At 44.7% G+C, this 25,190-nt stretch overlaps 1 protein-coding gene and 2 non-coding genes across 4 annotated transcripts; 2 read left to right on the top strand and 1 right to left on the bottom strand.

Annotated features, from left to right (window-relative positions):
* Nucleotides 1-362: 362 nt before the first annotated feature.
* On the bottom strand, nucleotides 363-24,901 carry LOC131457324 (SLIT-ROBO Rho GTPase-activating protein 1-like). 2 transcript variants are annotated; one of them, XM_058626297.1, is made up of 23 exons: nucleotides 24,497-24,901; nucleotides 16,414-16,609; nucleotides 16,265-16,319; nucleotides 16,062-16,169; nucleotides 14,414-14,476; nucleotides 14,134-14,331; nucleotides 13,311-13,439; nucleotides 13,012-13,233; nucleotides 11,971-12,072; nucleotides 10,888-11,085; nucleotides 10,169-10,253; nucleotides 10,072-10,099; nucleotides 9,943-9,976; nucleotides 9,796-9,856; nucleotides 8,911-8,988; nucleotides 8,691-8,825; nucleotides 7,875-7,980; nucleotides 7,275-7,499; nucleotides 6,184-6,263; nucleotides 5,733-5,937; nucleotides 5,205-5,348; nucleotides 3,952-4,288; nucleotides 363-3,408 (listed from the first exon to the last, which is right to left on the bottom strand). In XM_058626297.1, exons 1-23 carry the CDS (start codon nucleotides 24,570-24,572, stop codon nucleotides 2,974-2,976), a joined length of 3,300 nt encoding a protein of 1,099 aa, XP_058482280.1. In that variant the 5' UTR covers nucleotides 24,573-24,901; the 3' UTR covers nucleotides 363-2,973. The 2 variants fall into 2 exon arrangements, with proteins under 2 accessions (XP_058482280.1, XP_058482281.1); XM_058626298.1 differs by having other exon boundaries at nucleotides 5,214-5,348.
* On the top strand, nucleotides 16,786-16,857 carry trnae-uuc (transfer RNA glutamic acid (anticodon UUC)). Its single transcript has one exon. It is a non-coding gene; the product is annotated as a tRNA-Glu (tRNA).
* Nucleotides 18,180-18,251, top strand: trnae-uuc (transfer RNA glutamic acid (anticodon UUC)). The gene has a single exon. It is a non-coding gene; the product is annotated as a tRNA-Glu (tRNA).
* Nucleotides 24,902-25,190: the final 289 nt, after the last annotated feature.

Here is a 25,190-nt window from a genome sequence, read left to right as displayed (position 1 = left end):
TTGTCTCGCTGTGAGACGTTTGTGAACCGCTCACTCTCCCGCACCAAAGTCAATCTGATAAAAGGTGTCAAATGCTGAAGTGACAGAATAAGACATTTGAAGTTAGTGATGGATCAACAGCTCCTGTGTGTGTGTGTGTGATGTTAAAGTCACTGGTTTTCTCTATGAGGTTTAGTGTGGGAGAGTGAGTGGTTTACAAAAGTCTGTCTCACAGTGAGATAAAGACGTGGACGTAGTTTTAAGATATCGCAGATTTTATTCGCCGAGTTCACGATCAGAATCTCGCCGTCGTACAGAACACACGAGGGTTTTTGTTTGTTTTTTTTATTGAGTTTGGAACAAAAACATTCAGACGCTTTCGCTTGCTTTCGGTCAGCCGACGACTCCCAACGCTAAATTTATTCAGGTTTATTTATAATATAAATACATAAACACATTGATACAATCCAGTTTGGCTAATATGAGCTCGTCTGCAGGAGTTATTTTTTTTCAAACACGGCAACACTGACGGACAAAAGAGGGAAAAACAAACGGGGAAACATCTCCTTCATCATCAAACACATTCAGACGAATGGAACCTCCCTCCGCCGCGTCGCGTTTTAAAAATGCACCAACATGTTATGATGCTACATGCCAACGTACACAGTCCTATACATCAAAGTGCAATGTCACAATGGGTTAATGCTAAGAGTTCGTATGAGTCGGTAAAATCTACGGGGAAAACACTTTCATTGGGAGTGCTGCTGCTCCTCGCTCAGGGACATACATGCGTGAGTGGATTCACAACGGCTTTAAAAAAAAAGGCACTTTCACACACACACACACACACACACACACACTCATCAGTCTCCAGCCCGGACAGACGGACAGACAGAGCCACATTCACTGTGCTGTTCAAGTGTTTTTGTTTGTTTGGGCGTTTACACACACGGCCCCACCCTGTTAGCTTATTGTGAACTTAAGGTTAACGCGTGACTTTAGTGGAACAAGCAGGTCAACTCACACACACACACACACGAGCGTACGTTAGCATGCTTTGTTTGGCGCTTGCTCGCTCACACCTGCGTCTCCCGGTGCTCAGGTAGACATGAATAATCTATTGTCTATCACTGAGGAGACACACACACACACACACACACACACAGTTTTCAGACATGAACTGGAATTCAGACAATTCCCCGGAGATCGCCCAGAGACGCCACGTTAGAGAATGTCCACGAACATTAATCCTAGAACTTCGACTGCTAGCTCTCGCGTCAAAACTTCAGATAATGTTCGACTGAGCTTGTGTAAGAACGCCAAAGTCAACCCTGACGTTTTACAGAACTTCTACTGCTAGCTCTCGCGTCAAAACTTCGGATAATGTTCGACTCAGCTTGTTGGGATGTTGCGAAAACGCTGGTGTCCATCGTCCATCCAACAAAAGTGTAAACAGAGAGTTCCAGAGCTCAGTTTTAGACGACGTACGGTAAAGAAATGTGATTTGATTGGCTAGCACCTGAGCTGGATTACTTTTTAGGTAAGCAAGATTTGATCGGCGGTTGTTTGGCAACACGTGACTTAGCTCCAGTTAAAGTGGAAGAGCAGCATTTTTTTTCAACCGACGTCTTTGGCACAAACGAGTGCAAACGCAAAAAAGTCGAAAGGACTTTTTCTTCTTCTGCCGATAAAGAAAACACGTAAACCCGAACGCCAGCGACGCAAATCCAACTAAAATGCTACATTTGCGTTGTTTGCCTTCAGTCACTGTAGTTTTCGTACGACGTAAATTTGCGAAAGCCAATTTGTGATTGGATTCTTCCTATGTCCTGCCTCTGTTTCAGACACGAGAGCGAGTGGGCGGGGCAAAACACGAGCACGGAAGTCAAGCGACCACGTAACTTCAGGAAAAACCGACCGACTCTAATCGCGTGTGTCTGGTGTGAACGTACCTTGAACTTTGAGGAAAAACCCACCGCGATAATCCTTCATCTCCACGCTCCGGAGGTTCTCGTGCGCTTGTGAGGACGATCTCGTACTTCCTGTCTGAAAAACACACTCGCACACAAACAAAAGAGAAAATCGCACGACCGCGTCGCGCTCCGTCGCTCCCTCCGCATCAACAGTCACACCCTGTTTGAAGCTCCGGTCCCGGCACGTTTTTTTTTTCTCTTTTTTTTTTAACTCGGGTTTCCCCGACGACAAACATAAGAAGGCTTTTAAAAAAGTGTGGTGGGCGGCGGCCTCGGCCTCGCCTCACCGAACATTCAATAAATGGCTGAACAGTCGTAAAAGAGTGGAAACATTCGTTGAGAAGCTGGGCGTGGTTTGGTGTCACTGACGACCTCGGGAGGCGTCGTCTTCATCGTCGTCTTCTTCTCTTTTTTTTCCGTGGTTTGAGGTGAATGTGAACGTAGCAGCTGAACTGAGTTAAAAAACGTAAAAAAACCGAAATAAATGAGTCACAGAAAACGTCGTTGAACCAGTTTTTCCTTCACTCCGATGTCGCGTCCTTCGTCGTCATAGAAACAGCAGCAGCCGATGATTGCGACACTTTCTACGAAAAAAACAGCAGCTTTTTTTTATATTCCTCATCGCTGACAGGCTCCTCCCCCTATCGTCATGACAACATTCACGTCACTGAAACTACATTGTTTTCACTGGAGCTGCACTACACTTGCCCCGCCCTCGGGGACGGGAAGCTCCGCCTCTTCCTCCGCAGTAAACCTTTGATAAATGCTTGGATACATGGAGAAAGTAAACGCCTACACACCTACAGAGACCACACCCACCTGACGACACATAAATATCATGGCATATCATATCATAGGTCATGTCATAGATTATATTTTTATTACTACATTAAAACCTCTTTCCTCTGCTAACGTTTCTACCCTCATGTTTGCTGATTATAAACATTAACCCTGATCTCCTCTTCTGGCCCAGTTTTGGCCCGGGTAGGCCTGATTTGGCCTGGTATCGGCCTGGTTTGGCTCACATGGTGCAGGATTTGTCCAGCGGTGGGGGCAGAGGCGGGGTGCTGCTCTTAGGAGGGACCACAGGTTTGGGTCTGAGGGCTGGGGGCCTCAGTGGGGCCCCGATGCGAGCGGCCGCCACAGGCTTGAAGGAGCCCAGAGCGTCGGGGGAAGGATTGGCGGGTCTGGGCGGTCCGGGCGGAGGTCCGGGTAGCGGGCTGATGGGGCTCAGAGGACTGAGGGGGCTCGGGGTGCCGGGGGTCCCGGGGGTCCCGGGAGTACCCGGGGTGCTGGGGGTGCTGTGGGGGCTGGGAGACTCGGAGGAGCAGGCGGTGGCCGGGCCGTTCTTCATCTGCTCCAGAGTGTCCAGCACCACGTCGGGCGCCGGCCGACAGCCCTGACGCTCCAGCTGCCGCAGCTCGCCGAGGGCCACGGTCACCGACTCCTCGATGTCCTGTGGCAGAACCGCAACGTTAGTGAAAGACAAACAGCGAGAAACACTTTCACACTGAAACAAAACTGTCGTGTTTGCATCGGACACCAGAACCTGAACTCCTGGTCCCCAAACGTTTTTACTTGTTTCCAAACCGATACGACAAAGTGGAGTTTCTGGACAGAACGAGAACCCGGACGGGGGAAGGAAGGAGTAACGAGAGCCAAAAACCACGTATCTCGCAACGTTAACAATTCAGACCGGCGCTAAGATGAAGCCTTTTCTTCCTTTGGCTAAATCTGACCTCCAAAATACATCCTTAAAACTAGTTAGTTTTTAGTTAGTTATTCTGCTCACGATCAAACAAAAGTAGTTGAAAGTGCGCCCTCCTTGTCATAAGAATTCCTGACGTTAAATCGCAAACATTTACTTCGGTGAGGCTGTTTTTGAAAACGTCAGCAAAGATCGTAAAAACCTCGTAAAAGGTAATACGTCGGAAACTTTCCTCTTACGATGTCGCGGATACGACGCGAGCGCGGTAAACATTGCGGTATTTGAACGTACCTGTGCCAGCGAGTCAGGATCCAGCGCTCTGGACCGCAGCGAGTCGCTGAAGCCGTGCTGCCCGCTGCTCGAGCGTCGGATGGGCGTGTCCTCCGGCCGCCGCAGCGAGTCGTGCCGGCTCACCGTCATGGTCACGGCGGCGGCGGATCGGCGGCGGCGCTCCGGGCTGTCGAGGGGCGGAGTCAGGCCCTGACCCCGCCCCAGCAGCAGCTCCCTGGGGCTGAAGTGTCCGGTGACGGGCGGCGAGCTGCGCTCCATCACGCCGCCGTTGGCGTGGTTGTCGTTGGAGCGGCCGAGCGGGCGGCGGAACAAACCGTCGGTCCGCTTCCTCCTGTGACTGAGACCAGGATAATAATAAGACTTTTATTTTGAAAGGGTGTTTTATTACACAGAATAAACACAGTGTTCTTCTTCTTCTTCTTCAGCCAGTTCATGTTAACCTCATGACAGCGCCACCACCAGGAGTAACGAGGTAGTGACGCTGTGAGTAACATTTGTTTATTTTTAAACTGAATTATCGATATTTGGCGTCAGTGATACATATTTGTATCTCACGAGTTTCACGGGATTACAGATGATTCGTTTACGATGTTTCCACTTTGACTCTGTACTGTTATCACCGATACGTTATCAGTCCGATACATTTTAAAACACTTTGTTTCTGATATCTGAGCCAATGGTTACGACAAATACCGATACTGAACATCGTAACGACTCATCGGGAGATAGCACGATGATTTACACCGTATCAATATTTTGTTCCGCCCATAATTTGTTGCATAACAACTTTTTTTTTTAGATGTTTATAACGATTAAAATAACTACAAATTTGCTTCCGATATTTATGTAAACTTTCTTATAAAAACTCTATAAATGAGTTGGTATTTGTCATTTCATTATTCAGAAATACTGTTTTCTTTATTATTGTTAATAATATTATTATATAAATATCTTCCAACATTATTTTGGCGGGTTGTAGCTTAACAGTATATCTTATTACTTTGTACGATTACAGTACGATATCTGTGACATTTTTCATCTTTTTATTCTCATTTGTAATAAATACATTTCTACATAATAACATGTCTGACTGATGTACAGAGATGAGAATCAGATGATGAAGTTGTGATCATGTGTGCGTGTCAGACTGTGAATCTAAAACAGGAAGTGTCTGCAGTCACACGGGAAACACCTGTGTCGCTCATTTCAGAGGTGAGAAAAGAAGAAGAAAGTGTTTTCTTTCTGTCTCTTACATGACAGACCTGTTGTAGGTCTCTGGAGGTCTGATGTCCGTGGGCGAGCTCAGCTCGCTCCTCGAGCGCTTGTCGTCGGTGCTGCTGCTGCCGCCGCCGTCGCTGTCCGCCTTCTGACTGAGCGTGTCCGACATGGAGTCAGTCCTGAGGACACAGGAGGACAAAGACCGTCGATGGACACGAGGCGAGTGACGCGATCCGAGCAGCAGAGTTTGTAAAGCGCTCGCCCTCCCACACCAAACCCCTTAGAGAAAATCTGTGATTTTAGCTGGAGCTGCTGCTCTGCTGCTGCCTCGTGTGGTCACTTTGTGTCAATAAAGTTAATCCAAATGTATCCAAAGTTACAAAATAAGACATTAGAACTTAGTGATAGAGGCAGGAGTGGATCAACAACTCCTGAAATCACTGATTTTCTCTGTGGGCTTTGGTGTGGGAGAGTGAGTGCTTTACAGACTTCTGTCTCACAGTGAGATAAAGACGTGAAACACAGTTTTAGTTGTTAAGCGTATAAAAGGTTGGTGTTCGTACATGTCGTCGCGGCTCTGCCCGCGTCTGTCCTTCACCATGATGTACTGGTGCGGCACCAGGCCGCGGTTCCCGTTGTGCCGCCCCTCCCACCAGTCATGTGACGCCCGCTGGAACAGCTGCAGCGACGCCCCCTTCTTGAATGAGAGCTCGCGGCCCGAGCGACCCACGTAGTCGAACCTCGCCACCGCCTCCACCGCCTCGCCCTCTGAGGACAGAGAGAGAGAGAGACCACAGATGTCAGTCAGCGCTTTCTCTGAGGCACAGCTCCGCCCACAGCTCCGCCCACAGCTCCACCAATCACAAAAACTCAGATGACAGAAGGAGAGGAGGAGGTGTGTGTGTGTGTGTGTGTGTGTCTCCAGAGCTGCAGTTGCCATAGCAACCTCTCTCCACCACGAGACAGCAGGATGGCAGCGTGGGCGATTGTGTGAAGGTCAGAGGTCAAACGTACCCTCCTCGCTGGTCTGGGTTTCAGTGCCGGCGTCAGGCTCCGCCTCCTCCAGCGCTCCAGGCTCGCTGAACGGACTCTCACTGCCACGGGGGGGGGGAGGGAGACGGAGAGAGAGAGAGAGAGAGTGAGAGAGATTAATTCATTCATTCAGTGTTTGAGTCTCTCACACATTTCCTCACACGTTCGTCAGGATCTGGTGATATTTTTTTTGTCAGTGTGATAATTTAGCGCCGACTTTGTTAAAAAGAAATGATGCAGAATTATTATGGGATGTGACCTGCAGTCTGCAGCGCACCTGTGCACCAACACGTCATTATCACTGTGTTTCTGTGAGACGCAAGAAAACGTGGAAAATATCATCATTCTCGAGGAGGTTCTGTTTGAACGAGGTTTATTCAGATTAGACGTATGTTTATTTAATTTCACTTAAAGAGGTTTATTCAGATTAGAAGTACGTTTATTTAATTTCACTTAAAGAGGTTTATTCAGATTAGACGTATGTTTATTTGATTTAACTGTTATTTAGAGAAAAATACTGGATTTACACACTGAATTATTATGAACATATCACACATTATAGTGTATATTTTATGATGTTATGATATAGTTTTTTATAGCTTTTCTGTTTTTAAACACAGTTGTTTTTCTATTTATATTTTTAATTATCCTGATTAAAACTGATTATAATTAACTTCAGCATAATTATGATTATAATAATGACGTTCTGAATCTTAAATGACTGCGATTACAGGAAATAAAAAAGTGCAATCTTTACTCACCAGTAAATAAAAAAGTGCGATCTTTTCTCACCAGTAAATAAAAAAGTGCGATCTTTTCTCACCAGTACATAAAAAAATGCGATCTTTTCTCACCAGTACATAAAAGAAATGCGATCTTTTCTCACCAGTAAATAAAAAAGTGCGATCTTTTCTCACCAGTACATAAAAAAATGCGATCTTTTCTCACCAGTACATAAAAGAAATGCGATCTTTTCTCACCAGTAAATAAAAAAGTGCGATCTTTTCTCACCAGTACATAAAAAATTGCGATCTTTTCTCACCAGTTCATAAAAAAATGCGATCTTTTCTCACCAGTACTGCTCTCCCGTCATACACTTCTCGTACACAGGTCCCGGCAGCTCCTTGGTGTCGGGGAAGATGTTGTCGTGATGCAGGATCACGGTTTTCACCACCTCGTTCACGTGAGCCTGACACGCGACCTGGTCCAGAGAGTCCGGCGTGGGCAGGAGGGTGGGGCCAAACACGATGGCCAGGTTCCCCGCGTCCATCATGTTCTCATCGCTGTACTGAGACAAACTGAGGACAAATATTATTATTTTAATGATTTCTTTGTTTACCGAGCAGCTGAAAAATCATTATTTTTTTAGTGTCTTCTCCACAGAGAAACACTATATTTGAAACACTTTATAGACAGAAACATGTCACAACAGTAATACATGATTTAAATTATAAATTCAATAACTGTGGTCGTTTTTTTTTTAGATCCTGGACCTGAAACCTTTTCTGTGGTCGAGGCTGAATCTTCACAGACGTGATGTGAACAGCGACTTCACACCTGCAGGTCACACTCTCACACTCCACGCCTCTTCATCACTGCTGCTGCTGCTGATCTGTGTTCATCGTCTCTGTGATCGTCTAGAAACCCTGTGTGTTGAGGAAGTGGTTACTCACTGGTTGAGGAAGGCGAACAGGTAACGCATCACCACCAGCGTCGCCCTCGGGACGCCGAGCAGGATCTTACGCACGCACTGAGCTCGATCGTACAGATTCTCTATTCCTGCAAGAGAAAAACAACAAGACAGAAGATCACGAGTCGACGTCTGCGAGTGTTTTCAGACAGACACAGTCCTGGTTCTGGTTCTGCGATCTTTTCTCAACAGGAAATAAAAAAACTGCAATCTTTTCTTAGCAAGCTAACCTAGCGTTGATACTAACTTTAACGTCTAAATAACCTGAACTGAAGTTCTGCGGAAACTGTAACACACTTAACATCAGAAGTCGGAAGTCTCACAAACGTATCCTGGGCTAGCCGTTATTAGCCACTGTTAGCGAAAGTGGTCGATAAAAACCAAGGTTATCATAGTTAACAAAAACGGAATAACGAAAACTAAAATTGAAAAAAACGTTTTTCGTTAACCGAAATAAAAATAAAAACGATAACTGACTAAATGATGCGTGCACCGGCTCTCGGCTTTTTAGGTTTGTTTTCGTGTTTTTAGTTTTATATTTTGTTGGGTTTTACATTTCGTTGTGTCTTATTAAGTGTTAAGTCTTTTGTTGTGTCTTATTTAAATGTTAAGTCTTTTGTTGTGTCTTGTGTGCTGTGCAAAGATTTTATTATGTCCTCATAATGATAATAAAAATTCTTGAATCTTGAATCTTAAATGTGAATTGTGTGTTTACAAAGTGACGAGTTTTAACAGGTTCTCATCCTCTGGTGTGGACTCGTGCAAAGACCACGTGCAGTAAACAGACACTGATACTCACGGACGCAGGAAATGAGGTCATTAAATCGCTCTTTGGGGAACAACGGGTTCTCCAGACCCCTGAAGTAGAGCTTCAACACTCCGGCCACAGAGTTGATGTCGTGGTTGCTCTCCTCGTCGATCAGTGGGTCGTTACCTGAGCCACAGTTAAAAACAACATTAAACGTCAACATGCTGTTTTTCCTTTCAGCTTTCCCCCTTTTTTTAAGTAGACCCCTGACCTCTTTCGAAGGAGTTCTTGATATCGTTGACCTCCACCTGCGATCCCGACACCCGGAATATTCCTTGATGCTGGAGACCTGTGAAATAAACGGCACAGTTCGGTGGTGTTCATCAAGGCTCCACACTGGGACCGCTTTCATTTACATAAATTTTAAAACAACAAATACAACGGTTTTCTTCAAGGACCTGTTTTTATAATAGTTTGAGGAAAATATAATTATGTATTAGCATCATTATTAGCATCTGTGCTATGACTGAAGCATGCTAGCATGTTCAGACACTTTAAAAAGTAGAGAAAAGGGGAACAAAGTAATTAGAACTAGGAAATACTTATTAAAAAAGTAAGAGATGATAATGTTTATAACTAGAACAATATAGCCACTTAGCTTAGCTTAGCACACTCTGGATACAGAGAGAAACAGCTAGCCAAAGGTTTCAAAGTTTATTTCATCAGGACAAAAACAAATTAAACATTTTCACCAGCTTTTGGGATAGTTTGTATATTTTTTCTCTACATTTACAGTTTTGTTCGTTATTATACTTTCAGGTTCTTAATATTTTTACAGTGTTCATTTTATACTTATTTTTTTATTTGCTTTAGAAAAGGATCAGAATACTTTATTTACTTTGTATTATTCTGTTTGTCTGGTCCAGTGGCTCCCAAAGCCTGGGTCGGGACCCTGAGATGGGTCGCGGGAGATTTTTTTTGGAGCATTTTTCCCAAACTTTTTAATCAATATTTATGCACACGTTTGAATTAAATTTGGATTTTTCTCAGGTCTCTTGTGAAAAATGACATTAGACGTTACTTTCTGCTAACGATTTGCTTTAACTATGAAACTGTTAAGTGTGAAAACATGAAATAATCTGTAGCTGAAACTCACCGTGCAGGTTGATGTAGCGGACGCAGCTCTCCACCAGTAACGGTATGGCTTTGGTTGAATCCTGCACAAACAAACAAGTGCAGTCGTGTTAAACTGACAGTTAATCTCACACTGGTGCACTCTGGGATTTTTTAAGTTAAACTGTACCTGGTGTTTGCTGTGGGAATTTTTCCTCCCACGACTTTGATGAACAGAAATGAAACAAAAAGAAAAGATTTCGATTTTTTGGAGAAAACAGATAAAGTCACTGAGTGAATGAGGAAATGAGGAGTTTACCTGGTCGTTAGCAGCTCGGCTTTATAACCTGCGACAAGAGAAGAAGCTTTAAAATGTCGTAAATGCGAACGATGTCGTTTGTTTTCACGCGTCTCACCTTCAGCTAAGGCTTTTTTCAGGATGTCGTGTTTGGCCTGGAGTTTGGCGATGAGGATGCTTCCCTCCAGATACTCACGGAATTTCTGCACAACAGACAAAAATGCCAAATATTAGAGGTCTATGATGACATTTAAGGCTTTTTAATACAAGTTTTTAAAGCCCTTTTTACTTTATTTTTTATTCCATGCTGAAAAATAAATATATGAATGTCAATAAACGAAGAGAAAGAAAAGAAATTCAAAAATATGACTTTTTTTTAACGTTTTTAGCGACACAATAAAATAAAAACACATTTATTTTCCTCTGCCTTACATTTACTTGTTCGAATACAATTTCTATTCAATTTATATACATTAAATACGACTTTAAACAAATATTTTACTTCCTGGTCACTGTGTTTTCCTCCTTCTACAGTTTTTTTTGGATATTTTTTTGAATGCGTACGACTTTAAACGAATAATTTCCTTGTATTTGACACAAATTCATCAATAGCTCATCGCAAATTGTGTTTCTGAGTGATATAAATGAGCAACAATGATTTTCTTCCCCTTCCACGTTTGTGTATAACTTAAATTTACATGTATTTAAACTTTTTCTTTCCCCTTTCACATTTTAAAATGTCATTTAAATCAAAATAAAATTTTTAATCCAACTTTATGCAAATATTTTCCTTGCATTTTACGTTACTCCCTCATTAGAGCAGGATATTTTGCTCACGTTGAAGTAGAAAAGCTCCGTCTCCTGCTGATTGGCTCGTCTCTTGGCCAGACTGGGTTTGTTCAGGTAGCCGTCCGACACGCTCGACTTCACCGACTCGGACGACGGACTGTGGGTGAAGCTCTGCGACACGTCGTAGTCGTCCAGCACCGTCATGTCCTGTAGCGTGGACAGCGTCGCGCCCCACGTCTTCTTCACCTGCGCGGGACACATGAAGAAAGACTGTGAGGTTACATTAGTGTCACTGCACCTTTAGTTCCATGGAAACAACACTGATCTGAGAGCTTCACGAGTTATTCATTATGAAAGTGTGATTGTTGCAGGTCCACGTTTTATTTTCCTGACGTCGAGTGTGTGTGTGTGTGTGTGTGTATTTGCTGACACGTGCAGACGCAGCTCATTAATCCTCACTCCTTCAGCGTTTTTATGTCCTTCAGGCTTCAGTGAACGTCTGTGTGTGTGTGTGTGTGTGTGTGTGTGTGTGCACAGTGAGGCTGCGGCACCACTCTCAGCTCGGGACGGGACACAGATATTTTAGGAAGCTACATCTGTTACGTTATCGTCCAGCCATTAAAAATGAATACATTTGCATAACGACAGTGAGTTTGTGGACTGTGTAAAACATGGCTGCCTTATCTTTAAGAACATGTTCACGTCTTTATCTCACTGTGAGACACACTTTTCCAACAGGAAACTGAAGTTTGTAAACCACTCACTCTCCCACACCAAACCCCATAGAGAAAACCAGTGATTTTAACATCACAGCACACAGGAGTTTTTGATCCACTGCTGCCTCCATCACTGAGTTCAAATGTCTTCTTTTATAAATTCGGCGTTTGAAATCTTCACCCAGATTGACCTCAGTGACACAAAGTGACCACACGAGGCAGCAGAAGACCAGCAGCTCCTGTGTCCCCGCGACCTTAAATGACTGGTTTTCTCTATGGGGTTTGGTGTGGGAGAGTGAGAGTTTTACAAACTTGAGTTTCCTGTTGGAAAAGTCTGTCTCACAGTGAGATAGAGTAGCAAACATTCTCTAAAGTTATTTCCGTGAAGGTTTTTCATGATATCAATGACTTTCACCTCCTCGTTCTCGATCTTCAGTGACGCCAGGCGAGTCTGGAGCTGCGTGAGGCGGAGGTTGAGCTCAGACTGGACCTGAGGCTGAGAGGCGATCTGAGCCACCTGATGGGAAACCATGAAGAGAAAAGGATCAGAACCTCAAGATTCAGAGCATGTGAGAGTCTGTCTGGGTCAATAATAAAAGTTGACATTCGGAATTACTGAACAGCTCTGGTTCAGTTATTCACTTTATAAATGATCGTCACTTTTAGAGGAAAACTACGGAGCCCTGGAGGTGACATGGACGCAAAAAATCTTTAAAGTTATAAAGATAATACGTCGCACACGCGTGCGATAGTAAAGCAGGCGTGCGACTTAGTACCCTAACCTGCACGGCTCCGCTGTTTGAACAGATCTGAGTTAAAGATAAAGATCGTAAAGATCGTAAAGATAAAGATTGTAAAGATACAAATCGTAAAGATAAAGATAGTAAAGATCGTAAAGATAAAGATCGTAAAGATACAAATCGTAAAGATAAAGATTGTAAAGATACAAATCGTAAAGATAAAGATAGTAAAGATCGTAAAGATAAAGATCGTAAAGATACAAATCGTAAAGATAAAGATTGTAAAGATACAAATCGTAAAGATAAAGATCGTAAAGATAAAGATAGTAAAGATCGTAATTGTTCACATGTTCGGCCGTTGTTGTCTGGACCCGGAATTCGTATTTTGAAAGGGTGTTACGTCAAAGTAATTTAATAGCCGGATTTGCACGTGGCCCGTTTCCGCTAACACAGGATTCTTACAGTTGCTATGACAACAAGTGAATGCTGCCGGTAGCACATTAGGTCAACCCCTAAAATGACAATTTTGCACAAGTAAATGAAAATCAACACGAACCATCAACAGCCGTTACCCTAAGGACCCAAACTATTGTATCGTCACAAGTCGTGATTTCATATTCAGGAAAATAAATGCGTAGATACTTTTGGGAGTTCCGCTAGATAAAACAGATAAAAAAACAAACTGTGATGGACAACAAACAGGAAGAAGAACTGACTTCGTCGCCCATGTGGGCCTGGAAGTTGAAGCGCTGCGGCGGGCAGAAAGCGGTGGGGTAGAGGCCCAGCAGACGCTGGCGGTCTCGGGCGGGGTCCAGGCCCTCCACCGCGCCCTCCAGCACCTCCAGCCCCGCCCTCCTGGAGGCCTCGAGGCTGAGTTCTGCCGACAGGTAGGTCCTCAGGGCGCGGCTCAGACTGGAGTGGTACCCTAGGTCACAACACTGAGGACGCCAGAGAAGACGGAGACGTTTGTGTTTGTCGGCAGCGACGACGACGTGTGATGAGAGGTTTTACTCACGTCGATGATGTCGGGCAAGTCGTGGATGTAGTATTTGAACACAGAGGCGTTGGTGGCCTCCAGCGTCAGCAGATACTCGTTCCTGGATTTAAGAACCTTCAGTTTGTTCTCAGAGTACTTTGCCTTCCTCTGATCGAGAAGGAAATGGACACACAAAAAAGACGGAGAGTGTAAAAGTGATCAGGCCCAAACAACCATGAACACATCGGAACCCTGGAAACTGGTTTACGTTAACCCTTTGACTCCGAGCATATCGCAGACGACACATTTGCTCAAATGGACTTTGCGTTATCGTAATTACGCGATGGTTCGACAAAATCTGGTGTTCGTGTACAACTACAGTGCTTTTTTTATGTTTTTCTTCATTTTAAATTGTTAACACTATTTTAAAAAAGCACTTACTCACAGGACATTTTCTGAAAATAAATTCTTAAAGGAGACATATTATACCCTATTTCCCCAAGTTAAAATAGTTCCCTGGTGTCCTAATGAACATGTCAGTGACATGCCTTGGTCAAAATACCATAAGGATGAAGCACCACAGCAGTTCAATAACCCTGCTAAACCCGCCCCCTTTCAGAACGCTCGGTTTTGTGCATTGTCCCTTTATATGCAAATGAGACACAGGCAAACACACACCCACTTCTTCCAGGGGTTTCTGATTTGTCCTTTTTACTGCACTCACCCACTCAGCTCCTGTTCCCTCCCCTCATTCCTCTCCCCTTCCCTCCACTAGTTCTCTGAGAACTGGAAATCACTATCCGACTAACAGGTGGAGCACACAAGCCCCGCCCCCCGGGGGGGAGGAGGAAGCGCCTCATACCTTCTCTCTCATCTTCTCCATCTTGCGGGCGGCGTTGCGTCTCTGGTGGCGTTCTTCTATCCGCAGGCCGAACACAGGCTCCACCCCTCCGCTCGTCCCGGACACGCCCTTCACGCGGCCCTCCTGGCGCTCCGCCTCGCGCAGCTTGGTCTCGGCGTTGATCATCTCGACGTGGTACATGTGGTACGTCTTCATCACCTGAGTGAACGACAACACAGTCAGTTTCAGGTCGTAAACGGAGTTTAAGGCGTGTTTTACGTGAATGTTTGGATCCACTCACGGTGTAGAGCTCGTTCAGAAGCTTCATGAGATCTTCCTGAAGCTGAAAGATGATTTCTTTACTCTGACAAAACAAGAGAGGAATCAAAGCAGCGGGTTTAGCTTAAAGAACGCAGACGTCGTCGGTTTGTTTCTGCCTCAACAGTGAAGCTTTCAAACGCCTCAGCATTTGTGGACACAGTTTCAAAGCTGCAGATTTGACTTTTACTCATTTAAAATGATTTTACTGCCACTTAAAGTCAAGAGTGTGTGAGCGGAGCACTGAAGAAACACTGACCATCAATCAGGAACCTGAACACAGCATCACACACACACATACACACACACACAAATGCCTGCGTTCACAAATGAATTTGTGTCTCATGCATTAAACAGATGGCGAGGAAGGAGGCAGGAGTTATGTGGCATTAATATTATATTAAGCTAAAATGACTGAGGAGTCAGAGGATGGATGGATGGATGGATGGATGGATGGATGGACGAATCCTGGTGTCGCTGCTCACAGCACAGTTTCCGTTTATAGCTGCGGCTGCCGCCGCATTTAAGTCTCCATGAATAAAAGACGAGGAGGAGCCGGGCGATGAATTATGAAGACGGTGGAGGAGGCGGCGTTTAATCTGCTAATCTGTGACGGAGCATCGGCAGCAGCAGCGGCAGCAGAGAAGCTCCAGGGAATTTTTTACTTTTTACTTTTCATTTAAATCAACTCAGCCGCGTCAGACAGACAGGATATGGAAATTATATTCACAATATTATGTACATTCCATTTTATCGTCTTGTTGTTAATATTTTGTGTGTAAATGCTCGTTTATCACCTTTATCTTTTCTGTCTTTTCTAATGTAATAAAGTTCTATTCTATCTTATCTTATTGTATAAAATATGCTTTAATATAGTTTGTTTTTATATAGAACACCCCTAACTTTAATATATGTTATTTAGATTCTTAAGCATAAATCAGCACGTACGTCCTTATTTTTGCACATTTTCTGAAAGATCGCAAAGACAGGATACAGATAAAGCGACTACTCCACACGTAAAGTCAGAATTCTGACTTAAATCTCAGCACAAAAAAAAAACACCTTAATCCTCTTCCATAAATTACTCAAGTTACACGAGAAACTATTTTTTTTTTCCAAAATCTGATACAGGAAAAACAAGCTAACGTTCCCGATGTTGTCGTGTTACAAATTCATGTTTTTATTTAGTAAACGTGAAAAACCAGAATCTTAAATATGATCGTAATTAATCATGAGGTCATAGAATCACTGGAAACACACTGGCTCCCCCTTGTGGCAGCTGTGGTGGTGAACATTTTCACCCAAGTTCTATTTTTGAAGCCGTCTTGTTTTTTAAAAGTGCGTTCTTTGAACGTTTTAATCTCATTTGAAACCACAAGGAATCCTGGGATATATCCTGGTCTATGTGGATCTGAATTCTTGATGTCTGACTGGAAGCTGATTTTCAGAGTAAAAGCCTCTAAAAAAAAAGCTCCTTCCTGTGAAGGTAGTGCAGCTTTTAGCGGCTGAACAGCCTGAGGAGGTGGTGGAGACCAAACAGGATTTACAGGATCCATGCAGAGGGATTCGGTGCATTTGTTTGAGACTACTTTCTGCTGTGAATTAATCCTCATCAGATTATTTCAGCTCACCCTCTTCAGCAGACGTGCCGAGTCCTCGCTGATGTGCGTGAGGCGGGAGATGACGTTGTTCAGGTAGAGGTCACTGAGGGTGGCGTGGTCTTTACTCTCCCTCCTCACCTGGAAGACATGGACCCAGTGAAGTGTGAAGGAACATCTGAACATCTGAAGATCTTACAGAGTTTCACACAAACACAGAAACAGGTCAAACTCACCTGGTTCAGCAGCAGGTACCAGCAGTTGACCGGAGAGAGAAGGTTCTGGTCTTTTCTGGAGAAGAAACAGAGAAATCAACGCTGTTAAAACGAATCAAGTCTGGAACGTTTCTGTCACATGAACACGTGCACGTGAAGAAGAGTCCTACTTGTACTGTTGATGGTCTTTCGTGCTGCGAGTTTTGGCCATGAACCTCTCTGCGAGTTTCTCCAGGTTTCTGGAATATTCCGTCTCGATCTCTGCCTTCTTCCTGAAGAAGTCCTGCAGGTCCTGAAGCAGCTGGACCCGCATCTCCGTCTGCTGCTCCAGGCAGCGTTGCTGCTCCACCAACTGCGTCCGCACATCTACACAAACACACGCAGATGACGGGATTTACACCGGAAAAATTTTTTGGGATTGGTTTTGCATGCGTTCTCAAAGACGCCAGATTCGTCGTCACGTTTATCTGGGTCCATCAAAAATGGTTAGGTCTCAGGTAGAAGTTCCAATCGGAAAGGCTCGCATCTTCCTTTCATTAAAATCCCATATGGTCTAGCGGTCAGGATTCCTGGTTTTCACCCAGGCGGCCCGGGTTCAACTCCCGGTATGGGAATGCACATCCTTATGTTACACCCATAAATTCCATTTGTAGTAAGCAGTCATGATTTCCAAGTTCTTTCAACAGAAATGACAATTTAAGTTGGTTTTCCAAGTTCCAAGTTGGAGCAACAACAACTTGTGGCGTTCCAAGTACAGCATGGTTTGAAACGGTAAAGGCCTGAGAACAGTGCCTTTACTTGGTTGGCAGGGGATGCGCTGTGCAAATGGCTGAGTAGCGCAACTTCATACCGTTTTTCTGTCGCCCAATCAGCTGACTGGGTGGAGCTATCAACTCCCGGTATGGGAACACAAATGTTTAGAAAAGGGAAAAAAACAATATCTGATGGTAATCTTGTAATAAGTACAAGTAATGAAGGATAATTGTTAAGTTACAATTGTAGAATTCAGCCAGAATTACCAAATTCTATCAACAGAAATGCCAATTTAAGTTGGATTTTCAAGTTGCTGCAACCTCAAAGGACCTTGTAGGATTCCAAGTACGGTATGGTTTGAAATAGTAAAGCCCTGGGTCAAGCTTGCTTTTCGACCGAGAACAGTGCCTTTACTTGGTAGGCAGGGGATGAGCTGTGGCTCAATGCTGTAGCTCAACACAGCAGACAACAAGGTAGGACGTCCAGCGGCTCTTCTTTGTTTGTCTCAACAAGACGTCAAGCTTTGTATGAGAAAAGACTGCCAGCGTTGAAGAAACAACGGTCGCAAGGAGATGTTTCTCTGTCATGGGTGGAGTCATTCTAGCTCCATCCTGACTGTACTGTACCATTTCACTCTGGTCCACCAAGAGAAAAAACATTCCGTTCCGTACTGTACCAAACTGGACCATTCCAGTCGGTGAAAACACGGGTTCCCTTACAACAGAATCCCATATGGTCTAGTGGTTAGAATTCCTGGTTTTTGGGAAGATGAAAGTTTATGGAATATTGACAGTAATCTGGAGGTATGAATTCAGAATTCCCTTGCCAATTTAAGTTGGATTTCCAAGTTCCAATTTGGAGTGAGTTGTGTGAGTCACCCAATCAGCTGACGTGGGTGGAGCCGGTCTAGCCATTTCACTCTGGTACCCCAAGGGATGGATGTCAAAGAATGCACAACTTCGTACTGTTTTACTGTCGCCCAATCAGCTGACTGTCGTGGGTAGGGCTGGTCTAGTTCTACCCTGACTGTACCATACCATTTCACTCTGGTACCCAAAGGGATGGGTGCCAAAGAATGGCACCATTAGGGCTGATTATTTTGGTGCTATTCCTGATGGAAACGCACAAAAATACGTACTGTACTGAGCCAAACCGAATGGTTCGAGTTCTTTAACTAACAGAATCCCATATGGTCTAGCGGTTAGGATTCCTGGTTTTCACCCAGGCGGCCCGGGTTCAACTCCCGGTATGGGAAGATTAAATTTCATGGGATATTGACAGTATGAATTACCAATTTAAGTTCCAATTTGGGGTGAGAGTCACCCAATCAGCGGACTGTTGTGGGTGAAATATGTACTGTACTGAGCCAAACCGAATCGTTCCAGTGCCACAGGCTCATCAGAAATCAGCTGGTTTTCTAATTAGTGCCACCTCAAAAAACCAAGTAGAGGTTTCCAGGCCACTTCTGTCAGTGGTAAAAACATTGAACATCACTTAACTTGCTTTTTTAAGGTAACGTTAGAGAAATGATTTTGCGTTTGACAAATCGATACATTACATTAGTTAAATATGACGTCAGTTCTCACTTCACTCTTCATTCTTTGAAAACTGCTGATGGAAACATTTGTCTGAGGAGGAGTCACCTTGGACCACACACACATACACACATACACACACACACAGCTATTCCTCTCAGGACTCTGCATTGACTTCCATTCATTTGAACATATAAATATATATATGTATATACTATAACCCAGTAACCATAACCAGTTAATGACTAACCCTAACCCATGAACTAGAACCATGACTCAAATCTTAGTCCTAAACTTAACCAGTTCCTCAGAAATAAGGTTCTTCCTCGCTCACTATGAAGACCAGGTTTTGGTCTCCATGAGGACTATACTGGTCCTGACAAAGTCAGTGTTTATGACGAGAACACACACACACACACACACACACACACACACAGGTACAGTCAGAATGGTAGTGCCTGGATTCACTCGCTCACCAGTCGAGCTGAATGTGTCTGCAGCAGGAGAGAGAGCGAGCGAGCACAGAATACACAATGATAACCCCACCTCTCTCTCTCTCTTTATTACCGCCACACACACACACAAACACACACACCAATCCCTTGGGGCTCTATCCACTCCACTACCTGTTGTCTTGGCAACCACACACTGTGTGTGTGAACCATGTGACGAGGAAGGTGAAGACAAGAGCTGGAATCTGCCACACACACACACGCACGCACACACACACAAGCAGGACATGCTTCATAGAGCTCAGAAAACAGAAAATTGCCTCGGCCTTTGGTCCCCACAAGTCAATAAAACCATACTACTGAGTGTGTGTGTGTGACAGTGTGTGTGTGTGTGTGTGTGTCGTGGCTTCTTTTGCTCGTGTTATCAGACTGGTTTAAAATGGCTGCCACTCCTCCTTCACTGTGTGTGTGTGTGTATGTGTGTGACGCCGTTGCGCCTGTTCACGCCTGCGATCACGTGACCCACGGCGGCAGCAGACGCTCGCCTCCGATTGGCCGAAACAGGACGTCCCAAACACACGCGGCGGCTTCAGGTTTCCCCTCCGTCTCATCACGCCTTCCAAATGAAAGGCTGAGCCTCGTTAGAGCTGTCGGTAACCGTGGCAACGGCACTGATGCTTCACGCAGGGTGATGATTAAAGGAGCAGTGCAGCATTTTTTTTTGGGGATGGTGTGTGTGTGGTTTCTCGGCTCCCTTATATCCTCCAGATATGACGTCGGGTCATTTAAATCCATGATTCCATCACGTCATCTGAATTGAACTGAAGCCGAATCAAACGTCGTCACCTCGTGATTGCAGCGTAATCATGAATTCATCATCAAGTCTCACTGGAAACATGCGACACTGCAGAACAACTAAAAACGTCACTTTTCTCAAGCAAGTTAGTTTTTCTGTGATCTAAAAAAAAGGGTTTACAGCCTGTAAATCAATTTATGACAGAGATAAAACTCAAACTTTATCTTACACGCGGTCATTTAACGGCAACATAACATCTGCTTCTGAAAAAACTCCCTGCTGCACAACAGTTTGAGTCAGATTTAACATAAACAAGGAAGTTAATGTCCATGAGGCCACATGGTTAGGGTTAGGGTTAGACCTCTACCTTTGACCTCAATCTAAAACAGTTGAAGTGCAGATTTCAGCCAAATTTATAGAAAGTTCTTCAGAGATCGTGTTTCTGCGCATAAAGGAAGAATTTAAGAAAAGTCCTCTGCTCCCTGAACGTCACATCAGTCTCATCAGTCTCATCATTCAGGCTTATTTCACACAAACTTGTCCAACAGGCCGCACTGACCTCGACCTTTGACCTCAGAGCTAAATCTAAACTGTTCAGGGGGAGACGACAGCTGAGGAACAGGTTTCTGACGCTGTAACAGTTAAACATGAGTCAGCGTGAGTTTTCATGTCAATGAAAATCTCAGTCTCAGATCTCAGACCATGAAAAGTGAAAGACGACGACGTTTGAAGTCGGAGACGCTGCTCGCTGTGTTTCCCTCGTCTTTGATCAGGAGAGACACGAGAGACACGGGAAACACGAGAGACACAGAAGACACGGGAAACACGAGAGACACAGAAGACACAGGAGAAACGAGAGACACAGAAGACACAGGAGACACAGGAAACAAGAGAGACACGAGAGACAGAGGAGACACAAGAGACACGGGAAACACGAGAGACGCAAGAGACACAGGAACCACGAGAGACACAGAAGACAGGAGACACGAGAGACACTGGAAACATGAGAGACACTGGAAACACGAGAGACACAGAAGACACGGGAAACATGAGAGACACGGGAAACACGAGAGACACAGAAGACACGGGAGAAACGAGAGACACAGAAGACACAGGAGACACGGGAAACAAGAGAGACGCAAGAGACACAGGAACCACAAGAGACACAGAAGACAGGAGACACGAGAGACACTGGAAACACGAGAGACACAGAAGACACGGGAGACACGGGAAACACGAGAGACACGGGAAACAAGAGAGACACAGGAAACACGAGAGACACAGGAACCACGAGAGACACAGAAGACACGAGACACAGGAGACACTGGAAACACTAGAGACACAGAAGACACGGGAGACAGGAGAGACACAGAAGACACAGGAGACACAAGAGACACAGGAAACACGAGAGACACAGGAAACACGAGAGACACAAAAGACACGGGAGACAAAAGAGACATGGGAAACCACAGGAGACACGAGAGACACAGGAGAGCTTTGAACTGTGGAGGGCAGCACTGAGCAACACATGGATCCAACAGGTGGACTGATGAAGACCAGAAGCAGAAGCCTGGTCCAGTAGGAACCTGGTTGCAGATGTGAATGTTGACACTTGGTCTCAGGACAGAGTCCACGTCCACGACACCTCGCTCTGCTAACTTCAGAAACGCCACGCCCACCATCATACGTTAACACGTAAACGGATTCACTGCGTGTGGGCGTGATGTCACATGGACAGGAAGCTGGCCGTTACCATGACAACCAGGTTCAAGGACACAGAGGGCACAGAGCTGCTGGATCATCGCCGAGAGAACACACACACACACACACACACACGCTCTCTCTCTCACACACACACACACACGTTCACGAGATCATCGCAGAACACTGACTCAGTGAAGAGTCCCTCCCTCCCTCCCTCCCTCCTCTCTGTGTCTGTCTGTCCCTCTGTGTGTGTGTGTGTGTGTGTCCTGTAGGTGGACAGATGTGAGGTCACTAATCACCTGTGTGCTCACACACGCAGAAACACTCAAGAACATCTTCCTCCCGCTCTCAGCTCCCTGCAGAGCTCCTCCTCCTCATTTGCATATTCTCATTAAGACCGTCGTCACATGACGTGGAGACACCACTGCACTTTAAACCACAGCTTCATCATCATCATCAAACATATGAACCCACAGCTCTACCTTTCTACAAGATCACCTGACCTCAGCGGGCGAGCGAGCAGGCCCCGCCTCCTCCTGAGAGAGAGAGGGACTCTATGTGTGTGTGTGTGTGTGTGTGTGCGCGCGTGTGTACATTCCTGTGTCGACCAATCAGGAGCCAGAACAGGAGGCAGACTTGGAGAGCACATGGTTACAGGAGCAGATCTATACATCTATACATTAGAGAGGGGGGAGAGAGGGAGAGAGCGACAGAGAGAGAGAGAGAGAGAGAGAGAGAGAGAGAGAGGGAGGGAGGGAGAGGGAGAGGGAGAGAGAGAGAGAGAGAGAGAGAGAGAGAGAGAGAGGGCAGGACATCCCTGTGTTTGTACAGCTGTACTTGTGAGGACTCTGCATCAATCCTTATTATCACTAACCTTAACCATAACCCCACTTCAAATCTTAACCAGTTCTTCAGAAAAAGGTTCTATCTCACTACAACCAGGTTTTGGTCTCCATGAGGACTACCGGACCTGACAAGGTCCTAAAGAGGGAACACATACAAGAACACACACACACGATAATCCAGAGCAGAATAAGTGTGATACTTTTTTTTGTAATAATGGAACAAAAAAATCCTCTGACATACATGTGTTAGAATGTTCAGAAAAGTGGGCGGAGCTTTCTGTCTGTACTCTTTTGCAAATATGTCAAATATTTTGTAAAAAGCTGAAAAACGTGTTAAAATGTTTCCATGTTTTTAGAATGTTTCGGGGACTTTTTGTGACCTCCATTTTTTACGTCATGACTTCATGTTTTATAACGTTACATTTATCAACTTTTTCAATGATGTTAATTATGTTTGGTAACATTAGTTTTAAAACATTAACTTTGATCATATTTTTCACAACATTAGCGTTTGAACGTGCGTTATTTTCTTCATCAGAATATTTTCTACGCATATTTTTTTTTTACAACATTCAAATATTTTGTAATTTCCTGTGATAATAAGTCAGGATGTTTTATATCAGGAACAAATTTTGCGACATAATTATTAGTTCGTAACATCAGTTACATGTTTGTAATTTAGTTACATACGTTATTTTCATCACAATATTTTGTTTGTATATTGTTTTGTTTTTTTAAATATCAGGAACATTTTTGGCAAATATCTTTTGAGAGCATATTTCTGTGACATTACAATTGTGTTTCTCTTTTGTTACATCCAAGTACTTTGTAAAATCATTAACATTTTTTTTACATCAAGCAAAATTTTGTAAAATATTTTGTAAAAAAAGCAGTGTTTTTTAACATTATGAGCATATTTTGCGACAATACAATTTTGTAGCGCTTATGTTACATACGTTAAACATTTTGTAACATCACAATATTGTGTCAAGGTTTTTGACATAAGTAACATCTGTGACATCACAATATTTGATGTTCTTTAACATCAGTTAAAAGTTTGGAACAAAATGTTTTGGAACCACACGTCAGGAACATGAATGAGTCTGAGATCAGCGTCAGTGCGATAACTCGGGGTTATGGATCAGATCAGGATTGATTAATCTGATGAATCTGATATCGAGTACTGACGACGACGAGCGTCTGAGGGCGGACATTTTAAAATGGTGTCTGTTCTGGATCGGAGCGTGAGAGTTTGAGAAAAGGTCATTTGACTTGATCCATCGCACGCCACAGTGTTACCATGGATACGAGGAAGAGGAGAGAGAGACAGAGACAGAGGGGCTGTCCCACCGTCATGGCAACCACCACTATTTCAGGACTGATGTTATCATCATCGTCACCTGAACATGTCCCTAACAGCAGGTCAGGTACACACACACACACACACACCTGCAGTCACAGCCTTAGAGGAATACCAATGGAACACACACACACAATCTGAGTGTAAAATACACACAAAGGTTAGTACATCTGTAATTGTGAGGACTCTGCATTGAGGTTTCTTGTCTCCATGAGGACTACGCTGGTCCTGAAGAGGCAGCAAAAACAGGAACACGTACACACCTCAGGTGTGTGTAAAACACACACACACACACACACACACACACACACATTTGAGTAATGGAAGATCAAGACTCTCCCTCTCTCTCTCTCACACACACACAGTGAGGTATGTGGAGTAGCACAAATGAGGTTCAGCCTCACTAGGACCGGGTTTTCTGGTCTCCATGAGGATTCTAGCTGGTTCTAAAAAGGCACGTATGTACACACACACACACACACACACAGATGAGAAATGGACGATCAAGACTCTCTCTCTCACTCACACACACACACACACACACACACACACCGGTATGTGGAGCTGACAAGGTCAGCACACACATTTATAAGCGCGCGCGCACACACACACACACACAGATAGATGGACATAGATGATTAGGGATCACACACACACACACACACTTAACCCTTCCTCCTCCTCCTCTTCCTCAGGCGTCATGCAGCACTCAGGATGAACCCGGATCATCCTGACGTCTGATGGTGAGGTGTCAGCACGCACACGCACGCGCGCACACACACACACACACACACACACGCACGCTTACCTTTCACCTGACTCTCATACTCCGCCAGGATTTCTTTGTCCTTCTTGCTCTTGTTCGAGTTGTTCATGTTGTTCATGTCGCAGGTGACGCACGCGCGCGCGCACACGCACACAGGTACAAAAAATAAAAAATAAAAAATAAGACACCTGCAGATAATTAATCACTTCCGTCCGCGCGCTCCGCCCAAAGCTTCACCCACACCGGTAAGAACATGCTGCTCTCACTCACACTCACACACACACACGTATGAAGACACTCGCACACACACACTGCAGCAGCAGCAGCAGCCGCGCGCCTTCATCACTGAGTCCACACTGAGGATGAAGAAGAGGAGGAGGAGGAGGCTCTCTCTCTCTCTCTCTCTCTCTCACACACACACACACACACACTCTCTCTCTCCCTCACACACACACTCTGTGAGAAATTACCCACTCGTGACCGCTGCTGCTTCTGCTGCATCACATGACATCATCACCATCATCATCATGAAAAAAAGAGTCAATTAAAAAGAATCTGCAGATTATTTTTAAAAAAAAAACGAAAGAAAAAAGCACAATTATCTCGTGCTGCAGCAGCAGCGCGTGCACGTGCACCGGTCTGCAGGGAGGGAGCAGTGGGCCACGCCCACTAGGTACAGCTCACTCACACACAGTCACCCTGCCGTCACCTCACAGGTGCAGACGCGCGTGCACGC

Source organism: Solea solea, chromosome 3 (assembly GCF_958295425.1).
Source record: "Solea solea chromosome 3, fSolSol10.1, whole genome shotgun sequence".
In the NCBI taxonomy this organism is placed as follows: domain Eukaryota; kingdom Metazoa; phylum Chordata; class Actinopteri; order Pleuronectiformes; family Soleidae; genus Solea; species Solea solea.
Note: the sequence above shows the minus strand (reverse complement) of the source record. Positions and strands in the feature narration are given on the sequence as shown.